This window comes from Dermacentor andersoni, chromosome 5 (assembly GCF_023375885.2).
Source record: "Dermacentor andersoni chromosome 5, qqDerAnde1_hic_scaffold, whole genome shotgun sequence".
NCBI lineage: Eukaryota > Metazoa > Arthropoda > Arachnida > Ixodida > Ixodidae > Dermacentor > Dermacentor andersoni.
Genome location: NC_092818.1, coordinates 4079118 through 4102701, shown reverse-complemented (window position 1 = coordinate 4102701; position 23584 = coordinate 4079118). Strand labels below are relative to the sequence as shown.

At 49.8% G+C, this 23584-nt stretch overlaps 1 protein-coding gene across 3 annotated transcripts in view; it reads right to left on the bottom strand.

The window, feature by feature from the left end:
* Positions 1-23584, bottom strand: part of LOC126529909 (nuclear factor related to kappa-B-binding protein) — a 437784-nt gene that overhangs the window by 126915 nt on the left and 287285 nt on the right. For all 3 annotated transcript variants that reach the window (XM_055070097.2, XM_055070098.2, XM_050177360.3), the window contains 2 exons: positions 23061-23305; positions 4242-4416 (listed from right to left, as the gene is read on the bottom strand). In XM_055070097.2, coding sequence (XP_054926072.1) covers positions 4242-4416; positions 23061-23305 — 420 coding nt within the window. The remainder of the gene's footprint in view (positions 1-4241; positions 4417-23060; positions 23306-23584) is intronic.

Here is a 23584-nt window from a genome sequence, read left to right as displayed (position 1 = left end):
TTGGTAAAAGACCGCTTACGTAAAAGAGCTTTTGCAGGCTCGTGTGAGAGAGGTATAAGATGATTGAGAAGACAGTATTGCTGGGATTCGTTCAAGGCACAAGAAATCCTGTAGATATATTTCTTCTTCAACAAAGGGCACTTCTGCATTAAAATTTTTGTCAAGTTCGTGTAAGATAGCGACACATTTCTGTGGCAAGAATAATGCTTCCCATGGCCTCGTTATACAAATGTAGCAGGTGGGAAGTTCCTGCCACCTGCGGCAGGGTTCTAAGAGATGAAGAAGGTCATCACTAAGCAAGGCAATGCAAGGAAAATCATTTTTTAGAGAACGACTGTTCCACTATTGCAGAGCTACTCAACCAGACATAACAAGGACACCCCGAGAAGTTGACAGAACACATTTACCGTATTTACTCGGTTCTAACACGCCCTCGATTGTAACGCACACCCGTTTTTCTATGGCCGAAACAAAGGGGGAAAGAAACGCCCGTCATTGTAAAGCGCACCTGTTTGCCGTGACCTAAAAAAAGCTCTTTACAGTACTGCGCACCTCATTCTTTCATACAGAAATACAACTGTCTCTCATTTGGAAAATTAAAGATTTACTCCCAATAGTAAAAGCTCATTGATTCGGACTTCTAGGGACTGTAAATTATGTCCGAATTATTGAGCGGACAACAAAAACAATAAATGCACGACTTTCATCAACAAACCTTTAATGCGCAAAGTAATCGAGGATGCTCGTCTGCTTTCGAGCAGAAACCCGTGCGGATACTATTTTACGAAGTCCTTCCAAGTGCTTAGCAGCTCGCATGCTGTCTGCAGTGTCTTAACAAAATTCTTCCAACACAGCGAGGGCCTCCACGGCTCCTCTTCCTCCTCAGAATCTTTGCCGTGCAGCACGTCCCTGACAATTTCTTCTTCGGTAAGCGAGCCGGCTGTAACAACGCCGTCATCAATGCCGACATAATCAGCGAGTGTCACCGCATCCGGCAGAACTCCTCCAAAATCCTCGCAGTCATCTCCATTGTCATCTAGCGACACTTCGGCCACTGCATCATCGCCAAGCGCACGCACAACGAAGCCGCTGTGTCTAGAACAGTTGGCGACAACTCGCGCGGGCGTGTTGTGCCAAACGTAGGCAAGAATGTTGACCGTGCTCAAAAGATTCACGTCGTACTGTGTGGGGGTTCCACTCTGCGTGCGGCTAGGGCTGAAGGCGAGCTCCGGATCTAGCCCCACGCAGTCGCTTCGTGGTACTCCCAACCCGTAGCGCGGGAATCGCGGCTACGCCGGGTTCGGACGAATAAGGCAACCAGCGGTGTCAACGGTAACAACGTTTATTGCTATTAGCAATAGCGAACACTCGCAGAGGGACGTCCTCTCCGTAATAGTAATAAATAGGCTGGCCTCGTTGCCCGGGGTAGTCAGGCAACGTGGTCACTCACGGGTAGCAGCAGGTACTCCAGTCCGGCAGGTTATGGGTCCGGCCTCAGAGAGAGAGGGTCTCGCCCGGTCGCACTGTTTTGTACCTTTTTACCTGGGCGAGGGGAATGTCCTCCTCGCCCGTCGGCTGCCTGCCCGCCAGTCGGGGGGGAAGGGCGCGTGCGCGTCGCGAGAGCGAGGGAGAATCGGGAGAGGGCATAGTGCGCCTGTCCCCTGTCTATGCCGGCTCTCGACGCGACGGCGCGGGGGAAGACGGGCGTGTGTGCTCCCCACAACTGCTTGCCGACTTCATGGCACAGGAGCATCCGTTCCAGCACGCGCCTGCGGTATTTGGTCTTGACATACTGAATTAGGCCTTGGTCCATCGGTTGGAGGGCCGATGTTGTGTTCGGTGGCAAGAAAACAACTTCTATGTTGTCCAGTCCGGTGACACTATTATGCGCACTACAATTGTCCAGCACCATTAACACTTTGCGGTTCTTTGCGGAAAACTGTCGGTCTAACTTCTGCATCCAGCCACGAAAAACTTCCAACGTCATCCAGGCCTTTTTATTCGCTCGGTATTCCACCAGAAGAGCAGGCATGTTCTTAAAGCACCGTGGCTTTTGTGCCTTTCCAATGACGACAAGCGGCAAGCGCTCTGTTCCTGTCATGTTGGCGGCTAAAAGAATGGTGACGCGTTCCTTGGATCGTTTGCCACCGATGCACGGATCTCCTTTCATGGTCACAGTCTTGTCTGACAAAGCCTTAAAGAAAAGTTCTGTTTCATCAACATTCAATATGTCATTTGGATCGTAGGCGGCGATGAGTTCGAGCAGCTGAGCGTTCTTCCAGTTGTTGGCAACGTCTTCGTGACAGCGCCTCTTTCGCCGCACACAGTCTTAAAAACGAGGCCATGTCGCTCTCTGAAGCACGCACACCACCTTTCCGATGCCTTGAATGCATCGATATGCATCATCAGTGCAAACCTCTCGGCTTGCGCCATGATGAGGGGTCCACTCAATGGCAGATTTGCATTACGCAAGTCGACCACCCACCGAAGAAAAGCCTCTTCCAACTCTGGATGAGCTGCTGTTCGCAGACACTTTCGTGACGCTCGAAACTTCTCGCTTTCGAACGCCTAAAAAATCTGTTCATTTTTCACATACGTGCTCAAGGTACTTCTTTTCACGTCATACTTCTTCATGGATTCTTTTCGAGAGAGTCCGTCCTTCAGGGCCCGCAAAATGTCCACCTTGGTAGCCAAGTCCTTCGCCTCGTATTTCGGCCGCTTCGCCGGCGTTGCCATCGGAGGAGAATGCAGTGACACGGGCGCACAACAGAAAAGCACCAATAAAGTTCAATAACTGAGCTGCGCTAAATCCAGCGGTCGTCGGCAAAACAGCGTGCAAGGATGTAGCTCACCAACAGCAACAAAGCGACAAAATGGCCCCGTCGATAACGCCGACACGTGCAAAAACAAGAAAAAGCACCCATCTAGCCACAAGTCGAGCCAAGTGGATTGAATTGGCCAAGTTTCAGCCACTTGATGTGAATGGCGATGCTGCGTTTGGGCAACGAGGTGTTGGTTTGGGTATCACTTTTGTGCCGCGTTTGCCGTATTTTCGTTTTTGAGCCTCGGTGGCTGCCCGAAATTGTCCGAATTATCCGAGGTGGGCTGGAATCCGTCCGAATTAACGAGATTTTCGTCCCATAGACTCCTATATATAATTGTAGGGACCAGGCACGAAGGTCGAATTATCGAATTTTCCGAATTAACGGAAGTCGAATTAACGAGCTTTCACTGTACACTAAAGTTGCGATAAATACGAGAAGTCCCAATTTTGCCTGAAAGGCGAAGCATCTATGCGATAACAAATCAGTAGACAACTACACAAAAAGTAAGGATAGCAGTTTTATTGGCCGTATAAACATTTAAACATTTGCTTACTAACTAAATTAACAAGCATGGTGTCATGCATGCAGAAGCAAACATGAACATCTCACTCAATGACCACGTAAACTTTATCAAAACGGTGGAGTGAAGTGTGGTAGCAGAAGTGAGCGAATTGACCTCTGTGCGGCCTCTCGCTTGAACGCGAACTCAGCGACGAGAACACAGCGCAGTGTGCCTAGATGCGTAGACTCTTTGTCTCCATCACAGATCGCTTTCAAATAGGGGCCGTGTGGCTGCACCGTACGCAGCAGCTGCCAGAGCAGGACACCTCTCCTATTTGCGCCAGCCCCACACGCAAGTTTTGGGAACTCCGCACACCCGTGATTTGGCCCTATTTCCGTCTGTCTCCGCACATGTGATCACTTTCCTTTTAATTGCAGCATCATGATGAACTCTACATGTCTTCGCAGTCGGCACTTCCATGCTGATAGAGCAAACGTAGAAAACGGGAAGACGGACGGTGGACTAACCTAAGTCCGGCCTACAGCAGCTAGGCTCGAAGTGCATACGAGGCGGCCATTTTGAAATGCCAATGGCGATATGGTAACACGATTTAGGGTCGTAATCAATTGTAATGCGCCCGCAATTTCTAGACCCGTTTTATGGGCAAAAAGTACATGTTAGATTCGAGTAAATATGGCATTCTACAGCGAGCCCCACAACCCGATTCTGGCTAAGCCATTGGTTGAGCAATAGAGAAGTCACTACTTCTTCCCAAATATGAGTGTGCACTGTAGAGACTGACATTACCTTCTTATTGCATCTTGGGAGCAATAAATTTCACTGAAGAAAATGTACACATGCAAAAGAGTGGTTGTTGTGAACAACAATCACTTGTGACATAGATGAAAGCTCACCGAGCGAGAGAATGGTGACAAAGGGTGGCCGATCAGAGACCAGTAGCGAGTGTTCCCGAGCCTTGTTCACACCACTCTCCTTGCCGTAGACGCCCTTGACTGGTCCAACCACTGCCTCGTAGCCATGTACCCGGAATGTGAAAGCCCGATGAGGGTTCTGGTACCGCACACATTCCTGGGAGACACACACACAAATGGAACAGACTTTTCATCTACCATTCATATAGAGTTGAGCCAACTTATGACTCAAAGGTGTGTTCGAGTTCTGGCCAGCAGAGGAGACAGCTTCGAGACTAAGCACAGTAATGTGTCTAGAACCATCTGCAAGACATCTCTGCGATGTGACGTTACTTCATGGAGACAAGAAAAAGCTGATAAAAGCACATATTATCTCTCTATTGTAACTCTTTACATGTGTGATCCCATAAAAAACTCAACATAACTTACATTAAGCGCATAGGACAGAGTAGCTATGTTTTCTTGTACACAGACGACCTTCCCATCAAGCTTCCTGCTCAGCCGCCATCTTGTTGGACATCAAAGTACCTTGCATTGTTTTTGACCTCGAAGCTATCTTTTTTGATGACTTCGTCAGAATTAGAACAAGACTTAAAGATGGCCACTGTTCCCTCAGTTGTTTACATTGCCGTCCACGTCAAGTATCAGAACACAGCATAAGACAAACAAACAATCGCTTGTTGCAAACAAAACTGGCTCAACTATCAAAATATACGTTATTTCAATGCTGCCACATGGCATGTAGCACAATGAATGCCCTTGAGCATGGCTGACTGGTTACAGTGAATACCCTTCTGCAGTGCAATATCGGTTATCCATTGCAATGCCTGTGCACGGCAGTGTGACTTACAATATGGTGGGCTCACGACGTGTGGGCCGTTTTCTCACGCTCCTTTACTGCTTTTTCGTGCCTCTTTCAGGTAAGCTACCCTTACCATCTGCTGTCCAATAGTGGTGGCAGCATCGATGTGGGTTTGCTGGAAGGTACAGCCCTCATTTGGCAAGACATCGATGGAAACAGCGTAATTAGAGAGAGGGCCTCACTAGGCGATTATGAAGGCTCCTCAAGATGATCATGAAGGCCATTACATATTTTTGGCTCCTGCAATCGCTTCTGGCACATGTTGCCAGGAAAATCAGGGTCCTTGCGATATGTTTGTGTTGCCCAAAGGGGGTGCCACTTGGATACAACCTGCTTGTGCCACAAGTGAAGGGAGAGAAAGGCACGTAACTTTCGCCATACTTAGCAGTGCATCTAGGCATTTAGTACTTACTGCCTTCGGTTGCCCAGATGGCAGGGCAGCGTCGCTTGCACTCACCCGGCAGCAGTGAGTGAACACGCTGGTGCCGAGCTCACTAGCCTAGCCACACGCAGCGCTTCCTTTGCACTCCCCACTCCCACCTTACCGTTTCCCCCTTCCTTCTGTCACCTGGTTGCTGCAGCCACTGCACTGTGGCCTCGCGCAGGAGTGGTAAACACAGCGACGTGCAATCAGTCGACACGCTGTGCCCGAACAAGGTGAGTATGCAAACCCACAACATAGAGTTTCAGCGACATTGATAAGGATAAGGATGCTCACATCAATCTCGTGCAATGGTAAGGTGTAAACAGCTCATCACTGGTGGGCATAGGCTAAAGCCCTGACAGTGCACTTTTACAAGGTTCAGTTTCAGTTTTTTAAGTGAAATCGTCAGAAAACCAGCATAGTCAACTTATTTGCATGTCAGGAACCAGTTAGGAGTTTCTTGGATGACGGGCTTCAAGTGTTGCATTAGGGTGCCAAGTGCCACCAAGTGCCAAACACAGTGTCTTGGCAACAAAGCAAGGCAAATAAGGAAAGGAATCATCCCACCCGTGCTGGTGCGGGCAAGCAGCAATTTAGTGTCCCGCATGTAGCGAGGACGAAACCAGTTTTGAGCACTGTGCGGTAGAGGGAACGGAGGTGATGTCAGTTAATGCTGGCGGTGCAGTGCAACGAGTGGTCTGCGTCCCTAGGCAAGATAATGAGCGCGCTGCCGAACATTATCCACTCACCCAGCCAGCTTCCCACACACAATTGTGCAAACTGTATCCGCTTAAACAGTACTTGTACTTTCACTTTAAAAGTAGTAAAGTCAAATGCTGACTCGGCGGCCACTGAACATGATGCCTTTTGTATCCGCATAAAGCGTACTAGCTTATTGCGCATGTATTGGTTAACACATAGCATTTCCACTTTTCGTCGTGCAATTACGGCAGTGCATCATCTCCATCGGGTGGCCCATCAGAACAAGCCTCAGAGATTGGAACAACAGCCTCCAAGCGCCCTGTGCATTTGCGCGTGAAGCCACATCAACATCAAGATCATTTCAGCATCGTGCAAGCAAGGACCACGAGGTCATGGCAAGGACTCGCGTCATGCCGAAGCTTGGATAAAAAAACAGCGGGTGCTCAGCATAGAAGAAAAATTGGAAATCGTTCGTGCTGTGGAATTTGACACGAAGAACTCAGCACTGGCATGTGACAGGGATCTATTGTTGACTACACTGTGTGGCATTTGGAATGCGAAGAAGTTTCTCGGCAGCACTGCTGCGACTGCGAAAAGATGTAGGCTATGAGGTTTGATTTTTCACCACCATTGCCTCTCTTGCCGAAGTGTTGCCCAACGACAGTGATGAGCACAACACAGAAAGTTACAGTACGGGCGATTCAGGCCACACAGTGGCAGAAACTGCGCGTCACATCAGCCTCATGAATGCAATCACCGCGCCAAGAACAGCACCCCGCAATGAAAAAGGTGGCCCGCGACTTCTGCAGCGATACTGCGCACGTGCGTGGAGAATACATAACGCCAACGAGGACTCTGCCATGCGAGTGTTTGCCGAGAAGAGGGGGCTGGCTGAAAAGCTGCCTCGTAGCTTCAGTAAGTTTGAGGCCGCTGTCGTCGCTGCTAGGCCGCCGCGGCATCAAACAAAAATAACACTTTTGTCGTGCCAAACGAATAAATACTGCAAGTTTTTTTCCCCTTTCATCGCACTCTCTCTGAGTTCTGTTTTTGACAGATCAGCGGTCGATCTCCTGCTATTTCAGTTAAACAGTACTACCCTTTAGCACATACTTTTTCTGAGCTCCGGCCAACTACGGTTTAACAAAGTTTCACTTGAAAGGGGGTTTATTGTAGCTCGTACGCGGGATCGCAAGTAGCGCTTGATTGCGAGTCCTAGGCGTTCGCATCAGCAGCCCGAGCTCGGGTCTCGCGCCGCAGCGGCGGCAGTCCACACAGCGCCACATGCATATTGCCCACTACAATTGCCCCCGCGGCGAAGAGGAGCCATCCTGGCGACCTAAGGGGATGACACGATAAGGGAGTCGTGGTACGGTTTCAGGCGGCTGACGTGAACCGTCTCGCGGCCACGGCGGCGTTTGCCTGAAGATGGCGTCACCGGTTCGACCACATAATTCACAGGCGATGTACACGCGACGACCCGGTACGGACCCTGATATTTCGGAGCAAGCTTTGGGCTAAGGCCTGGAGATTGGAAGGGCAGCTGAAGCCAGACGTGAGAGTCCACGGCGAAGGACTGTGTGGGCTGCCCGTTGTCGTGGCGATCTTTGTTAATTCCTTGGGTAGCCCACGTGAACGAGCGAGCCAGTTGGCGGCACTCTTCAGCATGGCGAGCAACTTCGGAAAGAGGGGTGAATTCAGAGGCATCCGGATGATATGGTAGCACGGTGTCGAGGGTAGTGGATGGTTCATGTCCATAAAGAAGGAAAAATGGTGAGAAGTCCGACTTACCGCGACCGCATTGCGAGCGAATATGTTCGCCCCATGCTGGATCCCAACGCCTGGTCGCTCGCGCGTACTGTCACGCGAACGGTGTCCAAGGCGGCCACGCGAGACGGTCTCGCAGAAGCATGGTCGGCGCACGCGCGAGCGGCACGTCCGTCCCGCTTGCTTTCCGAAACCAAAAAGGCCAAGCGCCTTCCTTTCGGCGCCCAAGTAACCTCGCCTGTCAGCGGCGTTAGCAGCGCAACACTAGCACCATCTCTCGCACTGCGCTTCAACCACTCCGATCGCCGCGGGCGCCAGGCCACGCGGCGGGCGAAGCCGCCCTGCAGGAGACACGCTATGCGGGAAAAACATCAGGGGACGCGCGAGAGTCGCGCATCCCCACATCCCCCCAACCTTAAATCACTTCTTATTCCGGCGAAACATGTCACACGGTCTAACATTAACCCGTGCTTCGCGAACAAGATAGTACATGCAACAGTGGCCGCGCTGAGGAAATATCCGCATGCTGTCCATAGCATGCGAGCCGACTGTCCTTGGGTACACCGCTGGCGTCCGCCGGTCACAGCAGCAGCTTTGCAGACTCGACGGCATGATTCCAGGCCAGGACTCCGGAAACGACGACGCAGTAGTCGGTACGAGCAAGTGTCGCTCGCGCCGACGCGCCCTGCTGGCAAGAGCCGCCGTAGCTGTCGGTGACCGCTGGCTCTTTTGTCCGCCGCCGAGGGTTGTGAGCTGGATGCAGGAGGTGTCAGGATTGGGGGCTCAATCCCATCGCTCGAGATCCGTTGCCAAGATTGGAGTCCGGCATGAATTCGAAGGTAGCTGGCCCATGCCGTCGTCCAACTTAAACACGCTGAGGACGTTGATGAAGGGAAGAACTGCTTCTCATCGAGAACGAGGAAAATGGGTTTATTTACAGAAATTAAATCAGTCTAACATGACTGCTTAAGAAAAAGAGTGTCAGTCCAACATGACTGCTCAAGAGAAAGTGTGTCATTCCAACCTGCCTGCACGAGAGAAGTGTGTCGAGCCTCCGCCCAACAGCCGTTTTTAAACGCTCGGTCCTACGGCGATACAAGGCAGCGAATGTTCGTTTCGTCATCGCAAAACTAGCCGCCTCCCGCGACAAGGTGACGCACACACACACGCAAACACACAGGTGCGAAGGACTGGAGCCGACGACAGAGGGGAGTCGCTCTGCAGTATCGTTTACGCCCACACACACGCAAACACACAGGTGCGAAGGACTGGAGCCGCCGACAGAGGGGAGTCGTTCCGGGAAGCTCGGAGACATTCTGGGTAGCTCGTTGTCCCGCCGCGGCTTGCTCATGCGTAGCAAAATCAGGTTCGCGCTGGGGGACCTCGGGCACAATAGTTTGTCCATCGAACTCACTTCGTCACAACGGAGATGGGGCTCGTGGATGGAGGCGGTTTTCAGCACAAAGCCCGCTTCTTCGAACGCAGTCTAGCTGCAGTGACGGAGAGTGGGGGATGCGCGCCTTGTCCCCCAGTCGTAATTGGGTGGCAATTTTTCCTTGTAGCTCGCCATTCTTAACAGCGCCTCCATGGCCCGAAAAATCTCGACTGTCTAGCGCTGACAACCGCTAGGCAGGAAGAGAACGGCAAGTGGTCAGGGGGGGATTGATGTCTTGGCTCGCAGCGACCACTTGTGTATTGATGTCACCGCCCCAAAACATACAACAAGGACAGGCAACTGCAAAATGAACCCCACAACACGGCTCTGCGCCGAGATGACGTGCATTGATTGGCTCTCACTTTAGACTCGCAAGGCTTCAAAAAAAAAAACAACAGAAGTGCAAAAACAAAAAATGCTGCATTTCGGTATGCCAATTTCTGAAGCAAATTCCTGCTGACGAATTCAGCAATCATGGATGGAATCCTGCTAAATGAGAGGGGATCTTCTTCGCTTAATAAAATTAGCACTAGTAACCCTAAAATTTAGGCGGGACCCTCAAACGCAGAATTCAAATTAGCCTGCTCAAACCATCCGCATTGCTATGCAACTTTCCCTTCTTATATCTAACGGAGAAGTTGTACTCTTGGAGAGTGAGGCTCCATCGGAGCAAGTGGCCATTTTTGTGTGACATTTGATTGAGCCACGTCAGAGGACAGTGGTCGGTCTCGAAGATGAACTTCGCTCCGTACAAGTAACACGACAACTTCTGTGCGGCCCAAACTAAACAAGCACATTCCTTCTCTGAAGCGCTGTAAGCTTCCTCTCTTACATTTAGTTTACGGCTGGCATAGAGGATAGGATGCTCCTCGTTATCGTCGCCGACCTGACTAAGTACCACGCCCATACCTCTGTCGCTTGCGTCGCATTGAACTATGAATTCCTTTGTGTAGTCTGGCGCGCGAAGCACTGGGCGAGAAACCAATAGCGTTTTCAAACTTTGGAAAGCGCTCTCTTTGTCCTTATCCCAGTGTACGTTACTCGGTGCTCCCTTTCGAAGGGCGTCCGTTAATGGACTTGCCATTTGTGAGTAATTCGGAATGTACCGTTGATAGTACCCCACAAGTCTCAAAAATGAACGAAGGTCTGTTTTCGTGCGCGGCTGAGAAAATTCTCCAATCGTAGCTATTTTCAGCTCAGCCGGCCGTCTCATGCCCTGACCGACAACATGGCCCAGATAAGTAACCTGCGAACAACCAAACCTACACTTTTCCGCTTTCATCGTTAAGCCGGCTTCCCTCAACCGTGAGAACACCTGTTTGAGGTGCGATACGTGTTGTTCCCAGCTGTCCGAAAAAATTGCCACATCATCAAGATAGGGCAAGGCGAACTCCTGCAAGTCCTTTAGGACAATATCCATTAACTTAGAGAAGCTAAACGGCGCGTTCTTCAGCCCGAAGCTGAGTGCGAGAGGGCGAAAAGTGCCTACAGGCGAGATGAATGCGGCATAACGGCTGGCACTTTCTGAAAGGGGAACTTGCCAGTACCCCCGCACGAGATCTATAGTTGAAATGTATTTAGCAGCGCTAACTCTTTTGATTCGTTCCTCAATGTTGGGTATCGGGTAGAGCTGATCCCTAGTGATGGCATTTAACTTCCTGTAGTCAACACACGGACGAGGGTCCTTGTTAGGGGTTTCTACCAGTATTAGCGGTGACGTGTAGTCACTCTCAGCGGGCTCAATAACTCCCAACTCTAGCATGCGCTGTATCTCTGCCTCCCTAATCTCTCTCTGTCTTGGAGACACCCTGTAAGGCTTTGATCTTACTGGTTCGGTTGATGTCAGCTCAATTTCATGCGTTATCAGTTCGGTTCTACCCGGCCGATCGCTGAATCTGTCGAGATATTCCCCTAACACTTCTTTTAGCTCATCTAGCTGCTCGGGTCTTAGAGCGTGCGAGCTTACCGAGTGCTCGACTACTTCTTCTAGACCGATTTCAGAGTTGCAAGTCGCCCTATACTCCTTAAACTTGGTACTAATGCCATCCGGCTCTTTGATGGTATAGTTAACGACTCTGCTCCGCTCTACATACGGCTTCATCAAATTACAGTGATATATCCTCACTTCCTTCCTGCGACCGGGCATTCTCAAAGCATAGTTAGTGTCTGAAAGTTTGTGCAACACTTTAACGGGCCCGTCCCAGTGAACTTCAAGCTTGTTCTTTCTTGAAGGTTTGAGGATCATTACCTGGTCTCCGGCGTTGAACGTACGAAGCCTCGCATTCTTGTCGTAATAGAATTTGGCGTTCTTTTGAGCCACTCCCATGTTCTTTCCGACTAGTTCTTGGGTTGCGCTTAGCCGTTCCAGTAAATTTAGCACGTATTCAACCACTGTTGGACTCTCACCTCTTTCCTCCCACATCTCTCTTAACATTCTCAGTGGAGAACGGAGTGTCCTCCCATACACTAGTTCTGCTGGTGAGAACCCTGTCGCTTCATGGCTCCCGGCTCCCAGAGCCGCGACTTCATCTGAGTCAAAGAGATAGAAGAAGCTATTTACATAAGAAATTCGGACCACCCCCGAGGCTTCCGTACTCACTCGCTTCAGGCTTGCCACTGCTCCGTGGGCGCTCAGCCTCGCTCTCCCAGGATGCAGACCACGTGGATCTCGTACTGACGAATGTCATTAAAAAAAAACACTTGCGAAAAGGCTTAGCATGTTGATAAGTTCAAACACACTACAGCCACCGTCGCCTCTCTCAAGAAAGCACGGCGCCGACGCTAGCGATCAAAATCCACGCTAGGCCTACGCTTCGGTTCAAACAAAGGTCATGAACGAAGCAACACTTAAAATTATCGTCCGATGCCCCAAGAGGCCCCACGTTGGGCACCAGATGTGGGAGATGCGGGGTTCTCCTCCGTACTCTTGGGGACAAAGGAACGACAACACAGTAGTGCAAACAGTCACAAGGGCATTTATTGCACCTTTCATAGATCAATGCCTGCTAGCCGAGTTGCTATCCCCAAAACATGCCGATGGGCGCGCGACAAATCTAGAAGTCCGACTTACCGCGACCGCATTGCGAGCGAATATGTTCGCCCCATGCTGGATCCCAACACCTGGTCGCTCGCGCGTACTGTCACGCGAACGGTGTCCAAGGCGGCCACGCGAGACGGTCTCGCAGAAGCATGGTCGGCGCACGCGCGAGCGGCACGTCCGTCCCGCTTGCTTTCCGAAACCAAAAAGGCCAAGCGCCTTCCTTTCGGCGCCCAAGTAACCTCGCCTGTCGGCGGCGTTAGCAGCGCAACACTAGCGCCATCTCTCGCACTGCGCTTCAACCACTCCGATCGCCGCGGGCGCCAGGCCACGCGGCGGGCGAAGCCGCCCTGCAGGAGACGCGCTATGCGGGAAAAACATCAGAGGACGCGCGAGAGTCGCGCATCCCCACACTGCATATGTTGGAGCGCAAATGGCAAGGGATGACTAGCAGCCATTTGCGACCGTCCGGCTGATAGTTTCGGCGGTACAAGGTGGCGTCCCGTAGCACGAAATGGGTGGCTTGGCGACGAAGGGCTTGAGGGCATGTAGCCGTTGAAGAACTGTGAAGAATGTCAATGAGAGACACAATCCACGGATCTTTCCTCTGTTCAGACGGCATGTCAGTAACAGCAAGTGTAGCAACCGGGCACTCTATGGATGAGGGTGGCGTTTCGTCGGATCGCATGGGCGATCGGGAGAGTGCATCGGCATCAGAATGTTGGCGCTCGGATCGATAGATGACGCGAATGTCAAATTCTTGGAGCCGAAGAGCCCAACGTCCAAGACGGCCTGACGGATCTTTCAGTGACGCAAGCCAGCAAAGCGCGTGGTGGTCTGTCACAACATTGAACGGATGGCCATACAAGTAAGCGCGAAATTTGTTTAACGCCCAAACTATAGCCAAGCATTCTTTCTCTGTGACAGAATAATTGGTTTCTGCCTTCGTGAGGGCACGACTCGCATACGCAACCACATATTCCGGAAAGCCAGGCTTGCGTTGCGCAAGGACGGCTCCAAGACCAACGCCGCTGGCGTCCGTATGAACTTCGCTCGGTGCAGTCGGGTCATAGTGACGTAGAACAGGCGGTGAGGTAAGCAGGCGACGCAAAGTGGTGAAGGCTTGGTCACATGACCGGAGTCCAATCGCGAAGGTCACCAGGGCCAGCCAGGAGCTTTGTCAGGGGAGCGATGATGCAGGCAAAATTGCGCACAAAACGTCGAAAATCAGAGCAAAGGCCGACAAAACTTCGGAGCTCTTTCAGTGTAGTCGGCCGTGGAAATTCTGCGACAGCACGAAGTTTGTCAGGGTCGGGAAGGACGCCGTCTTTGGAAATGACATGGCCAAGTATGGTCAGCTGGCGGGCTCCGAAGCGGCAGTTTTTCAAGTTAAGTTGAACGCCGGCGGTGGCAAGGCAAGTAAGGACTTCGCGTAGACGAGAGAGGTGAGTGGTGAAATCAGGGGAGAAAACTACCACGTCGTCTAAATAACACAGGCACGTCTTCCATTTGAGGCCTCGTAGAATGTTATCCATCATCCTTTCGAATGTCGCGGGCGCTTTAATTAATCTTTAGTCCCACCCTCCTGCTCTGCCTCTCCAGGCCAGTGAGCATGCATTGCAGTTGGTCCCCTGAGTTACTAAGCAAGGCAATATCATCAGTGAAGCGCAAGTTACTAAGGTATTCTCCATTTACTCTTATCCCCAATTCTTCCCAATCCAGGTCTCTGAATACCTCCTGTAAACATGCTGTGAATAGCATTGGAGAGATCATATCTCCCTGCCTGACGCCTTTCTTTATAGGGATTTTGTTGCTTTCTTTATGGAGGACTACAGTGGCTGTGGAGCCGCTATAGATATCTTTCAGTATTTTTACGTACGGCTCGTCTACACCCTGATTCCGCAATGCCTCCATGACTGCTGAGGTTTCGACTGAATCAAACGCTTTCTCATAATCAATGAAAGCTATATATAATGGTTGGTTGTATTCCGCACATTTCTCTATCACCTGATTGATTGTGTGAATATGATCTATTGTTGAGTAGCCTTTACGGAATCCTGCCTGGTCCTTTGGTTGACGGAAGTCTAAGGTGTTCCTGATTCTATTTGCAATTACCTTAGTAAATACTTTGTAGGCAACGGACAGTAAGCTGATCGGTCTATAATTCTTCAAGTCTTTGGCGTCCCCTTTCTTATGGATTAGGATTATGTTAGCGTTCTTCCAAGATTCCGGTACGCTCGAGGTCATTGGGCATTGTGTATACAGGCTGGCCAGTTTTTCTAGAACAATCTGCCCACCGTCCTTCAACAAATCTGCTGTTACCTGATCCTCCCCAGCTGCCTTCCCCCTTTGCATAGCTCCCAAGGCTTTCCTTACTTCTTCCGGTGTTACTTGTGGGATTTCGAATTCCTCTAGACTATTCTTTCTTCCATTATCATCGTGGGTTCCACTCGTACTGTATAAATCTCTATAGAACTCCTCAGCCACTTGAACTATCTCATCCATATTAGTAATGATATTGCCGGCTTTGTCTCTCAACGCATACATCTGATTCTTGCCAATTCCTAGTTTCTTCTTCTCTGCTTTTAGGCTTCCTCCGTTCCTGAGAGCTTGTTCAATTCTATCCATATTATACTTCCTTATGTCAGCTGTCTTACGCTTGTTGATTAACTTCGAAAGTTCTGCCAGTTCTATTCTAGCTTTAGGGTTAGAGGTTTTCATACATTGGCGTTTCTTGATCAGATCTTTCGTCTCCTGCGATAGCTTACTGGTATCCTGTCTAACAGAGTTACCGCCGACTTCTGTTGCACACTCCTTAATGATGCCCACAAGATTGTCGTTCATTGCTTCAACACTAAGGTCCTCTTCCTGAGTTAAAGCCGAATACCTGTTCTGTAGCTTGATCTGAAATTCCTCTATTTTCCCTCTTACCGCTAACTCATTGATCGGCTTCTTATGTACCAGAACAAACGCGAGTTAATGACATCTTAGTTGAAATCAAGAAAAAGAAATGGGCATGGGCAGGACATGTAATGAGGAGGGAAGATAACCGATGGTCATTAACCCTTTCGCTGTCACGGACGTACCGGTACGTCATCGCGCTTCCCCCCCACGGTGTCACTGACGTACCGGTACGTTCTCTATCGTGCGTTCAAAATTTCGCGCCTGAGCGCAAAGCAGGCGCTCCTGGATTGGCCACGCCATCTGTTGACTCTTTCTACAAGTACGTATATTCGCCCCGACCTGTGTTAGTCCATGTATTGAAGAGTACGGTGCGACTGCCACTCCCCACTTTCTCTTTGCTGAGTGGCGCGGTGGCTCCGCATTCGCTGGATCATGCGTCGCGCGCGTGTGGTTACGGGTTCAAGGGTTGTTCTGTAATCTCCGCTGGTTTGAAGGTTTTTATTTTTCTTCTGTTGCTGTGCCTGCTACGGCGCGTCAAGTTCAGGCGCACGTGCCGTTGCCTCTCCAAAAAGGGTGACTCGATTGCTGCTTTCGCTCTCTCGCCGCATCCTCGCTTCCGACTTGCAGCAGTAAACGTAAAGCCCTTCGAACTTTGTTTAGCCTTTTTCCATCTCCCTCCGTCTTCTTGATCACGCAACGTCCCATGTCTCTCCGTTGCGCGGGCGACTGAAAGCGCATCCTCCCTGCGCGTGGTTACTTTCGGATGGCTCGGCGCGCGGGACCTTCGTCTGCTCATGGGAGCGGTGGCTGAATTCCGATTCAGAATACGAGCCGAGCTCGGATTCGGACTCGCACAAAGTCGCATGAGAGGAAGAGGGTTCCGCATCGTCAGATTCGGATGTTGAACGGATTTTATAGTCAGGCTGATGATGATGTTTACTAACAACAGCTGCAGAACACTGAAATGTGCATATTGCATTGACTATGTTATTTGTATACTAATCATAATCAAAAATAAATTGCTATGTTCATTCCCTGTTATGCTCGTTCCCTGAAACCAAGCCGACACTGGGGGTGCGTCACGGCCAGAAACGTCCGACAGCGAAAGGGTTAAGAGTTACGGACTGGATTCCAAGGGAAGGGAAGCGTAGCAGGGGGCGGCAGAAAGTTAGGTGGGCGGATGAGATTAAGAAGTTTGCAGGGACGACATGGCCACAATTAGTACATGACCAGGGTTGTTTGAGAAGTATGGGAGAGGCCTTTGCCCTGCAGTGGGCGTAACCAGGCTGATGATGATGATGATCGTAACCACGGCTCAAGAGTGCTCCTCCTGCCAACAACAACAGAGACCATTGAGACCAGTGCCTATGATGCCGTGGTCGTTCCCAGACAGGGTCTGGTCAAGGATCCACGTGGACTATGCGTGACCTTACTAGAATTCCCTGTTTTTTTTTTTAATTGCAATTGATGCATTCTCCAAATGGATTGAAGTTTTTCCCGTTCCATCACCCTCAGCGGAATGTACAATTGCATGCATGCGGGTCATATTTGAGAATCACAGCCTCCTAGACATGGTAGTATCGGACAATGGACCCGCATTCGCGAGTGAAGCGTACGAGACATTCTTGAAGAAGAACGGTGTGAAGAAGATGCTAGTACTGCCTTATAACCCTGCTTCTAATGGTATGGCAGAGAGAGCCCTTCAACCTATGAAAGTAAAATTACAGAAGAGTACGCATTTGTATTGGTTGGTTCATGATTACGAGCAGTAAAACAACGCTAAACAACAGGACGAGGAGAGGGACAAGACACCAGTGCTGATTAACAACCAAGTGTCTTGGTTGTTAATCAGCGCTGGTGTCTTGTCCCTCTCCTCGTCCTGTTGTTTAGCGCTGTTTTACTGCTCGTAGTCTTGGTTGTTGGCCCAGGGGATCTTTGTGCACAAATTGCACGAATACTGTTATCATATAGGTCGACACCCCCCGAGGTCATCGGGTGTTGCCCATCTGAGCTGTTGATGGGACAGAGGCTCAGGACTGCATTGGATCTGTGTCTTGGTTGTTAATCAGCACTGGTGTCTTGTCCCTCTCCTCGTCCTGTTGTTTAGCGCTGTTTTACTGCTCGTAGTCTTGGTTGTTGGCCCAGGGGATCTTTGTGCACAAATTGCACGAATACTGTTATCATATAGGTCGACACTGCCCGAGGTCATCGGGTGTTGCCCATCTGAGCTGTTGATGGGACAGAGGCTCAGGACTGCATTGGATCTGTTGCGGCCGGACCTAAGAAAAACAGTTCTCCAGAAACAAGTCGCTCAGAAGATGGAGTACGATCAAAAAATGAAATAGAGGGTGTCAGCACAACCAGGAGACAGAGTATTCACCAATAATTTTCGATCAGGTCCGAGCTGGATTCCCGCTGTAGTCACCAAACAACACAATTCACAGGTGGAGCTACAATTGGATGATGGGCGACAATGGACACGGCAACTTGACCATGCAAGGCCACAGTCGATACCCCACCAGCACAACCGTCGGTGCTCTTAGCCCTTCTACTGCATGCTCGGAACCACATTTGACTTTATCCTCAGAGGCGGGGTGGTTTAACCAAAGCAGCGACAAGCTTGGAGGGTCAACTACTACTATTCGGCGAGCCCTATCAGCTGGAGACATCAACATGCACCGATTGCTCCCCACCTCTGTCCACACCTAGGCTTCGTAGGAGCACTAGGGAACGCCGTCCGGTGCTTCGGATTTCTCCTTGAACTGTAACTCCTTATATGCTGTTAATCTGTTGTGTTAAGGGGGGAGGAAGTATGGTAACTGACATTACCAGGGGGCGGGCGATGTACAATAAAAAGCAGAGCGCATGACCTGTGCGGTAAGTGTGCCTACACCCCTCATAGCGGCTACTGTGTCTTCATTGCCGTGCGCTATGGCCGCAAGTCTGGCCACTACAATGAAGTGCGCAACAGCTGGTGCGAGAATTTACAGGGCCGCATCAAACCAACAATTTCAGTTCTTGCAAGCTTCAGTGGCTTTAAAATACAACACAATGCGCTCGTGCAGTCGTACTGCCTAGCTAGCACAACGCAGTAAAGAAGCAGCAAACAGCATTCACAACTTGATTGAAATGCCTTTATACTGCGTGCTGTACTGCAGACGAACTTCGTTGCTTATCCGTCTAAATATCATGGAGTGTAAAAAACAGCAACACGACAAAGGAAAGGATGAGAACAAGAAATTTCCCGCCGAACAGCGGCGATTCATTGCTGCCGTTGCTCCTGCTGATGAGGCTTTGCAGGGAATAATTAGAACCGTATTGCCGGCACGTTTTTGCTGGTATTTGAGCCCCCCACTGTGCAGCAATTCTTTTTCGACATTCCTTGAAGCGTTGGCCACCCCACACGTGCGAAGGGTGTTGCTTATTTTGCTCTGGAAACATGAATAAGACAGAGAAGCACAATCAACGATGCAGCAAACTACGGCGCGTGGCTGGCTCCTGTCCCGAGTGTTCTACGCAAGGCCACCACCAGTGGCGCACCCATTGGAGTGCACTACGGGCATAGCTAGTGGCATACATGGCGTTTAGCAATTTTAGATGGGGGAATACCCCAGTCAGTATTTTGCGCCAATTGGCATCCTCTTCACCGCGCTCTAAGTTGTGGGTGAGGCAGCAGGTATTTTCTGGACTGTTTATGAAAAGTGCACAGCTACCATTAACATCTTGTGTGGTGCTCACAGGTCTCCTTTATTTTAACCCTTAAAGTGACACTAAAGCGAAACAATAAATCAGTTTAGACTAATGAAGCATTCTTTGAGAATCCTGCAGGCAGTCATTTAAAAAAAGATAGTTTGATTATTAGATGAGAAAATGAAGGTTTAAGTATCAGTATTTCAATTTTGCAGCGAAACCCCAGCGCCAGTACGTCAGTGTGACGTCAGGGACTCCAAAGTATGTTTTCGCATTTGGGCCGCGTTGGCTGAATAAAGGTTCCCAAAACTTGCCATGTTTAATATTTGGTTCTTTTAGAACACAATGTAGTCAATCTGTACCACTATATATAATTAGTAGGCCCTAGAAAGTGTCATCAAAATCCAAGACGGCACAGCCCCCAGGTGCGGGAACTTAAGTAGGCATCGCCACCCGTATTTCATTCTTGCGCTTTTTCTGGCTTACCTGCCAACCTAGCGAGATAAAAAAACGGGAGACTCTATATTCATGCGGGGGGGGGGGGGGGGGTGCATTCAATGTTTCAACTTCCTAGGGGGGAGGGGGGTCATTCAAACTTTCAGGCAGTGGTCGATGAGTCCTTTTGCAGGGACCTTGTAGTAGCAGACTTTGCTCACTTCAAAAATTTGTCCGAGTAGCTTTGCTCCAAACATGGTCCAGACTGACGGCCCTTCACGAGCAGCCGGTGTTGGAGAGTTGTGTTGCACATTGACGAGCGGAATTCAGTCCTAGTTTCTCACGCCATGCTAAAGATCCTCTCACACTCTGCCTTGCTATGCGGTATCACGAGTAAATCGAGCATCACCTTAGCAACTCAGTGAAACATGTTTCCCATCAGTGTTTTTCATTTTTCCAACCATAGACCACTGCACGTCCCACCTTTCTCCATTCAGAATGTCCTCTTGAAGACGGTACACCTGTAGTGCGGCAAACTCAGCTTCGAGAGCATCTAAAGCGTCTTCAACAGATTCATTGGAATCTCGGGGCAGCAGCTGAGGCAAACTCTGAATAAAGAAACGAAGACTCGAGAGCGATGCCTGAGAAATAAATTTCAGGTTAGCCACCTCCGCATTCTACAGAGATGCATTTCAGAGTTGCATTTCAGAGTTGCGTCCACATCCATAACGCTTCACCTCGTCGCATTTCAGAAACATTTTCCATAGAAGAAGCCAAACGTGGTCGCTGACACTAAGGGGTAGGTCGTGTTCAACGAAGAATCCCGTAAACAGGCACTCCACACGTCTGACACTGTCGTCGCAGTTGTTCCGGAGAAAGTTCACTATGTTGTCTTGCTGCTCAGCGGCACGAACATAGCTTTGGTGCTTTGCCATAGAAACATGCAGTTTGAAGTCGCCTTTGCCACCGTGAGACACGTTGACGTCGCATCCACACGTTATACCAAATGCAAAATGTTCTCCTTTTCTAGATGTCAAAAAGCACGGTAATTCAGAAGTATAAGATCGGAAAAACTTCTGCAAATAGCTTTTTTGGGGCTTTGATAGCGCCATGGCATCAAGCACACAAGGACTGCAACTTTACATGGTGCATCGCACACACACGGCCTAGCCAACACTAATCATAGACACAAGCAGCATAGAATAAAGAACCAAGCAGCAGCAACAAGATACACCATGGAGGAAGGCATGCATGAAATGCAAGAGCTACACTGGCTCTGGCTTTGTTTGGCTTACTAAGCACCATAGTCGGCTGCTTAGTCGATGATACTGATCGTGCTAGTGTGGCCGTTGTTGGTGATGCTGACGATTATGATGTGGCTGTAGATTCCACGGTGCCGGCTTCGCAAAAACCATTATTGCGCGAACAAAGACCACTTTTTAGGAGATATAAGACAGTGACCGTACAATCGGAAAGTTCAGTCAAAAATCCGGAGTCTCCCGGGCGAATCGGGAGGGTTGGCAGGTATGGATTGTCCTGCTAAAGATTGTCCTGCTCAAGTTCCTGCTGTGACCACAATGACGTGTCACCAACAGCATTAAGAGGGGGAAAGAAAAATAGACTGACTCCCAGCTAACCACTGCTGCACGAGGCCACAACAAAGTGGAAGCGGGTACCCAAGCAAGTGCATGTGAGCGGTGATAGAGAAAAGGGGGAAACATAAGCAGGCAGCACAGCCAGGCGCAGTGTCTGGTTTGGTTTGCAAGCTGCCACCAAGTGAAAAGTGAACGAAAGCGATGCCACCAACACTGTCCCACTGCCTTTTCCTTGGTGTTTTCGAACTCTAGGCTTCACGATATCCGTCAAAAAAATTTTTAGAGATAAAGGGTGAAAAACCCATGGGCTGACACCACAGCCAGAAAAATATTTCGACCTAAACAATATTTCAAGATATGAAAGTTGCAGTTAACGAGGACTTACTGTATGTGTATCAATGCAAACAGTCGTATCTCTGTGCACAGCAGATGTGCATTGTCAATGTGTGTATGTGTGCTTTGATTTACAAAAACTATTTGTTGAAAGTTAGAGCTCGTCTTGAGTTTCTTTTTAAAGTGAAGCTTTCTTTGGCTCTTCCTTCGACTTTGCCACTGCTGCTGCTGCTGTGGGCTGCTGTCGTGCACACCGCGTCGGGGTCGTTCAGAGCGTGTATATAGATGACAGCGCGAGTAAGAGAGAAAAGGCGACGGGAGAAACTCATTTTCACCCCACCCCATCGAATGTGCATAATGCCCTCTGGAGCTCCCTGGCCGTCGCCACAATAGCCGCTTGACAGCTGTAATTATTGGTGACTCCCCTCAGAGGCATTGCAGAAACTGCAGTGCTTCCCTTTGTACTAACATGCGAGGCCAGAGGGGACGCACATAGAACTCTAGAGAGGAGGAGAGCAAGAAGAGGCAATTCCAATATAAGAGAGGGGGGAGGTGACCTGAGAAGGCAAGGAAACCCCACTACTATACGACAGCAGTTGCGGGGAAACAGGACAAGCTTAAGTTCAAGATACAGTACAGTACATTGCTGCTATTTCTGAAAAATAAACTCCATGCAAATATGTGAAGCGGGGCAACTTACGCAGGGCGCAGAAACAGAGCTGCATTAATTAAAATGCACCGCAGGGTCCAGACGATACTACGGACGCGGTCGACCGTCAAATCAATGCTTCTGTGGCCGCCGCAATAGCTTTGTGGCTATGGCATTGCTAGTGGCCATGGATTTGATCCCAACCGCGACAGCCCTATTTGACGGGGGTAAAATAGAAAATGCACGTGCACTTAGATTTTGGGGCACGTTAAAGAACATCACGGTGTCAAAATTAATCCGGAGTCCGTCACTATGGCGTGCCTCATAATCAGAGTGTGGTTTTGGCATGTACAGCCCCATAATCCAATTCAAGTTTAATACTTCTGCCACAATGCAATGTGCCATGAGAGGCAGTGACAACGCTCAACCCTCTCAGAGGTTATAAAATATGGCGCACAGCAATGCCTCAAGCAAACACCTCTCCCTGTGTATTATGCAGGCAAACAGCAGTGGTGCACGCAAAGTAACGTTTGACATCAACACACCACTCCCGTATTAGTCTAAACGATAAAGAACTTAAGCTTTAACCATCAATGTCAACGTTAATTATCATCAATCAAAGCATCCAGCAAGGAAAGCTTTGCTTACACCGATTCGCACAGTGAGTGGGATCTGCATAATTTTTTGTCTCCATCATTTTGAATACAATCTGTCTCTACATACTGGGCCTCTTTACTTTGCCATCCCAGACTGTCCGGGACTACTTGTGATGCTACATACGCAATGCTTATTGGCTGAAAGCGCCGCCTGGTGCTGTCTGGGACGGTCGGAGATGGATAATCAAAGAGGCCCATTAAAGCTGGACCACGGACCTTGGATCATCAGAATTGTGGTGCAGCAGGGACGACCGAAGCAACATAGATGGGCACACAACTTGGATGAGGAGGCACCTTTCTTTTGCCAAGCCTGACCTGTGTACGGTAGTGTGAGCGCTCGTGGTCCGTGGTTGGGCGCACTGTCCAGTCTGTTGTGGACTTTGGTGGTGGTGGTGAGCCCTGAGAGGCCTCCAAGGCGTCCATGGGCTCCCTACCCTGGAGCCAGTGTTGGCAGAGGGCGTGCGTTTGCGTGTCCGAGTCTCGGCCTGCCCCTATCCACTGCCACTGCTGCTGTTTTTCCTTGTAGTCCAGGTACGGCACAAAGTCCTCTGGCAGCAGCCCTACATGAGACATGACATTTTCGTGATATTGAGCAATAAGGCACTGCCAAAGCCGCCTGAGGTAAGAAGTTAACTCTTTAGTGAGCGAACTTATGCCTCAAAGAACAAGTACAGTCGAACCCAACTATATCGAACCCGTTTACACCGAATTATTCTAATTATTGAACAATTTCTGGTCACGGTATAGTTACAATGAGTATATATAGCAAAAATTACGCTTACATCGAACAAAAATAGCAGCAACTCTCGATATATAGAGCGTCAAGTGGAGGGAAAGTG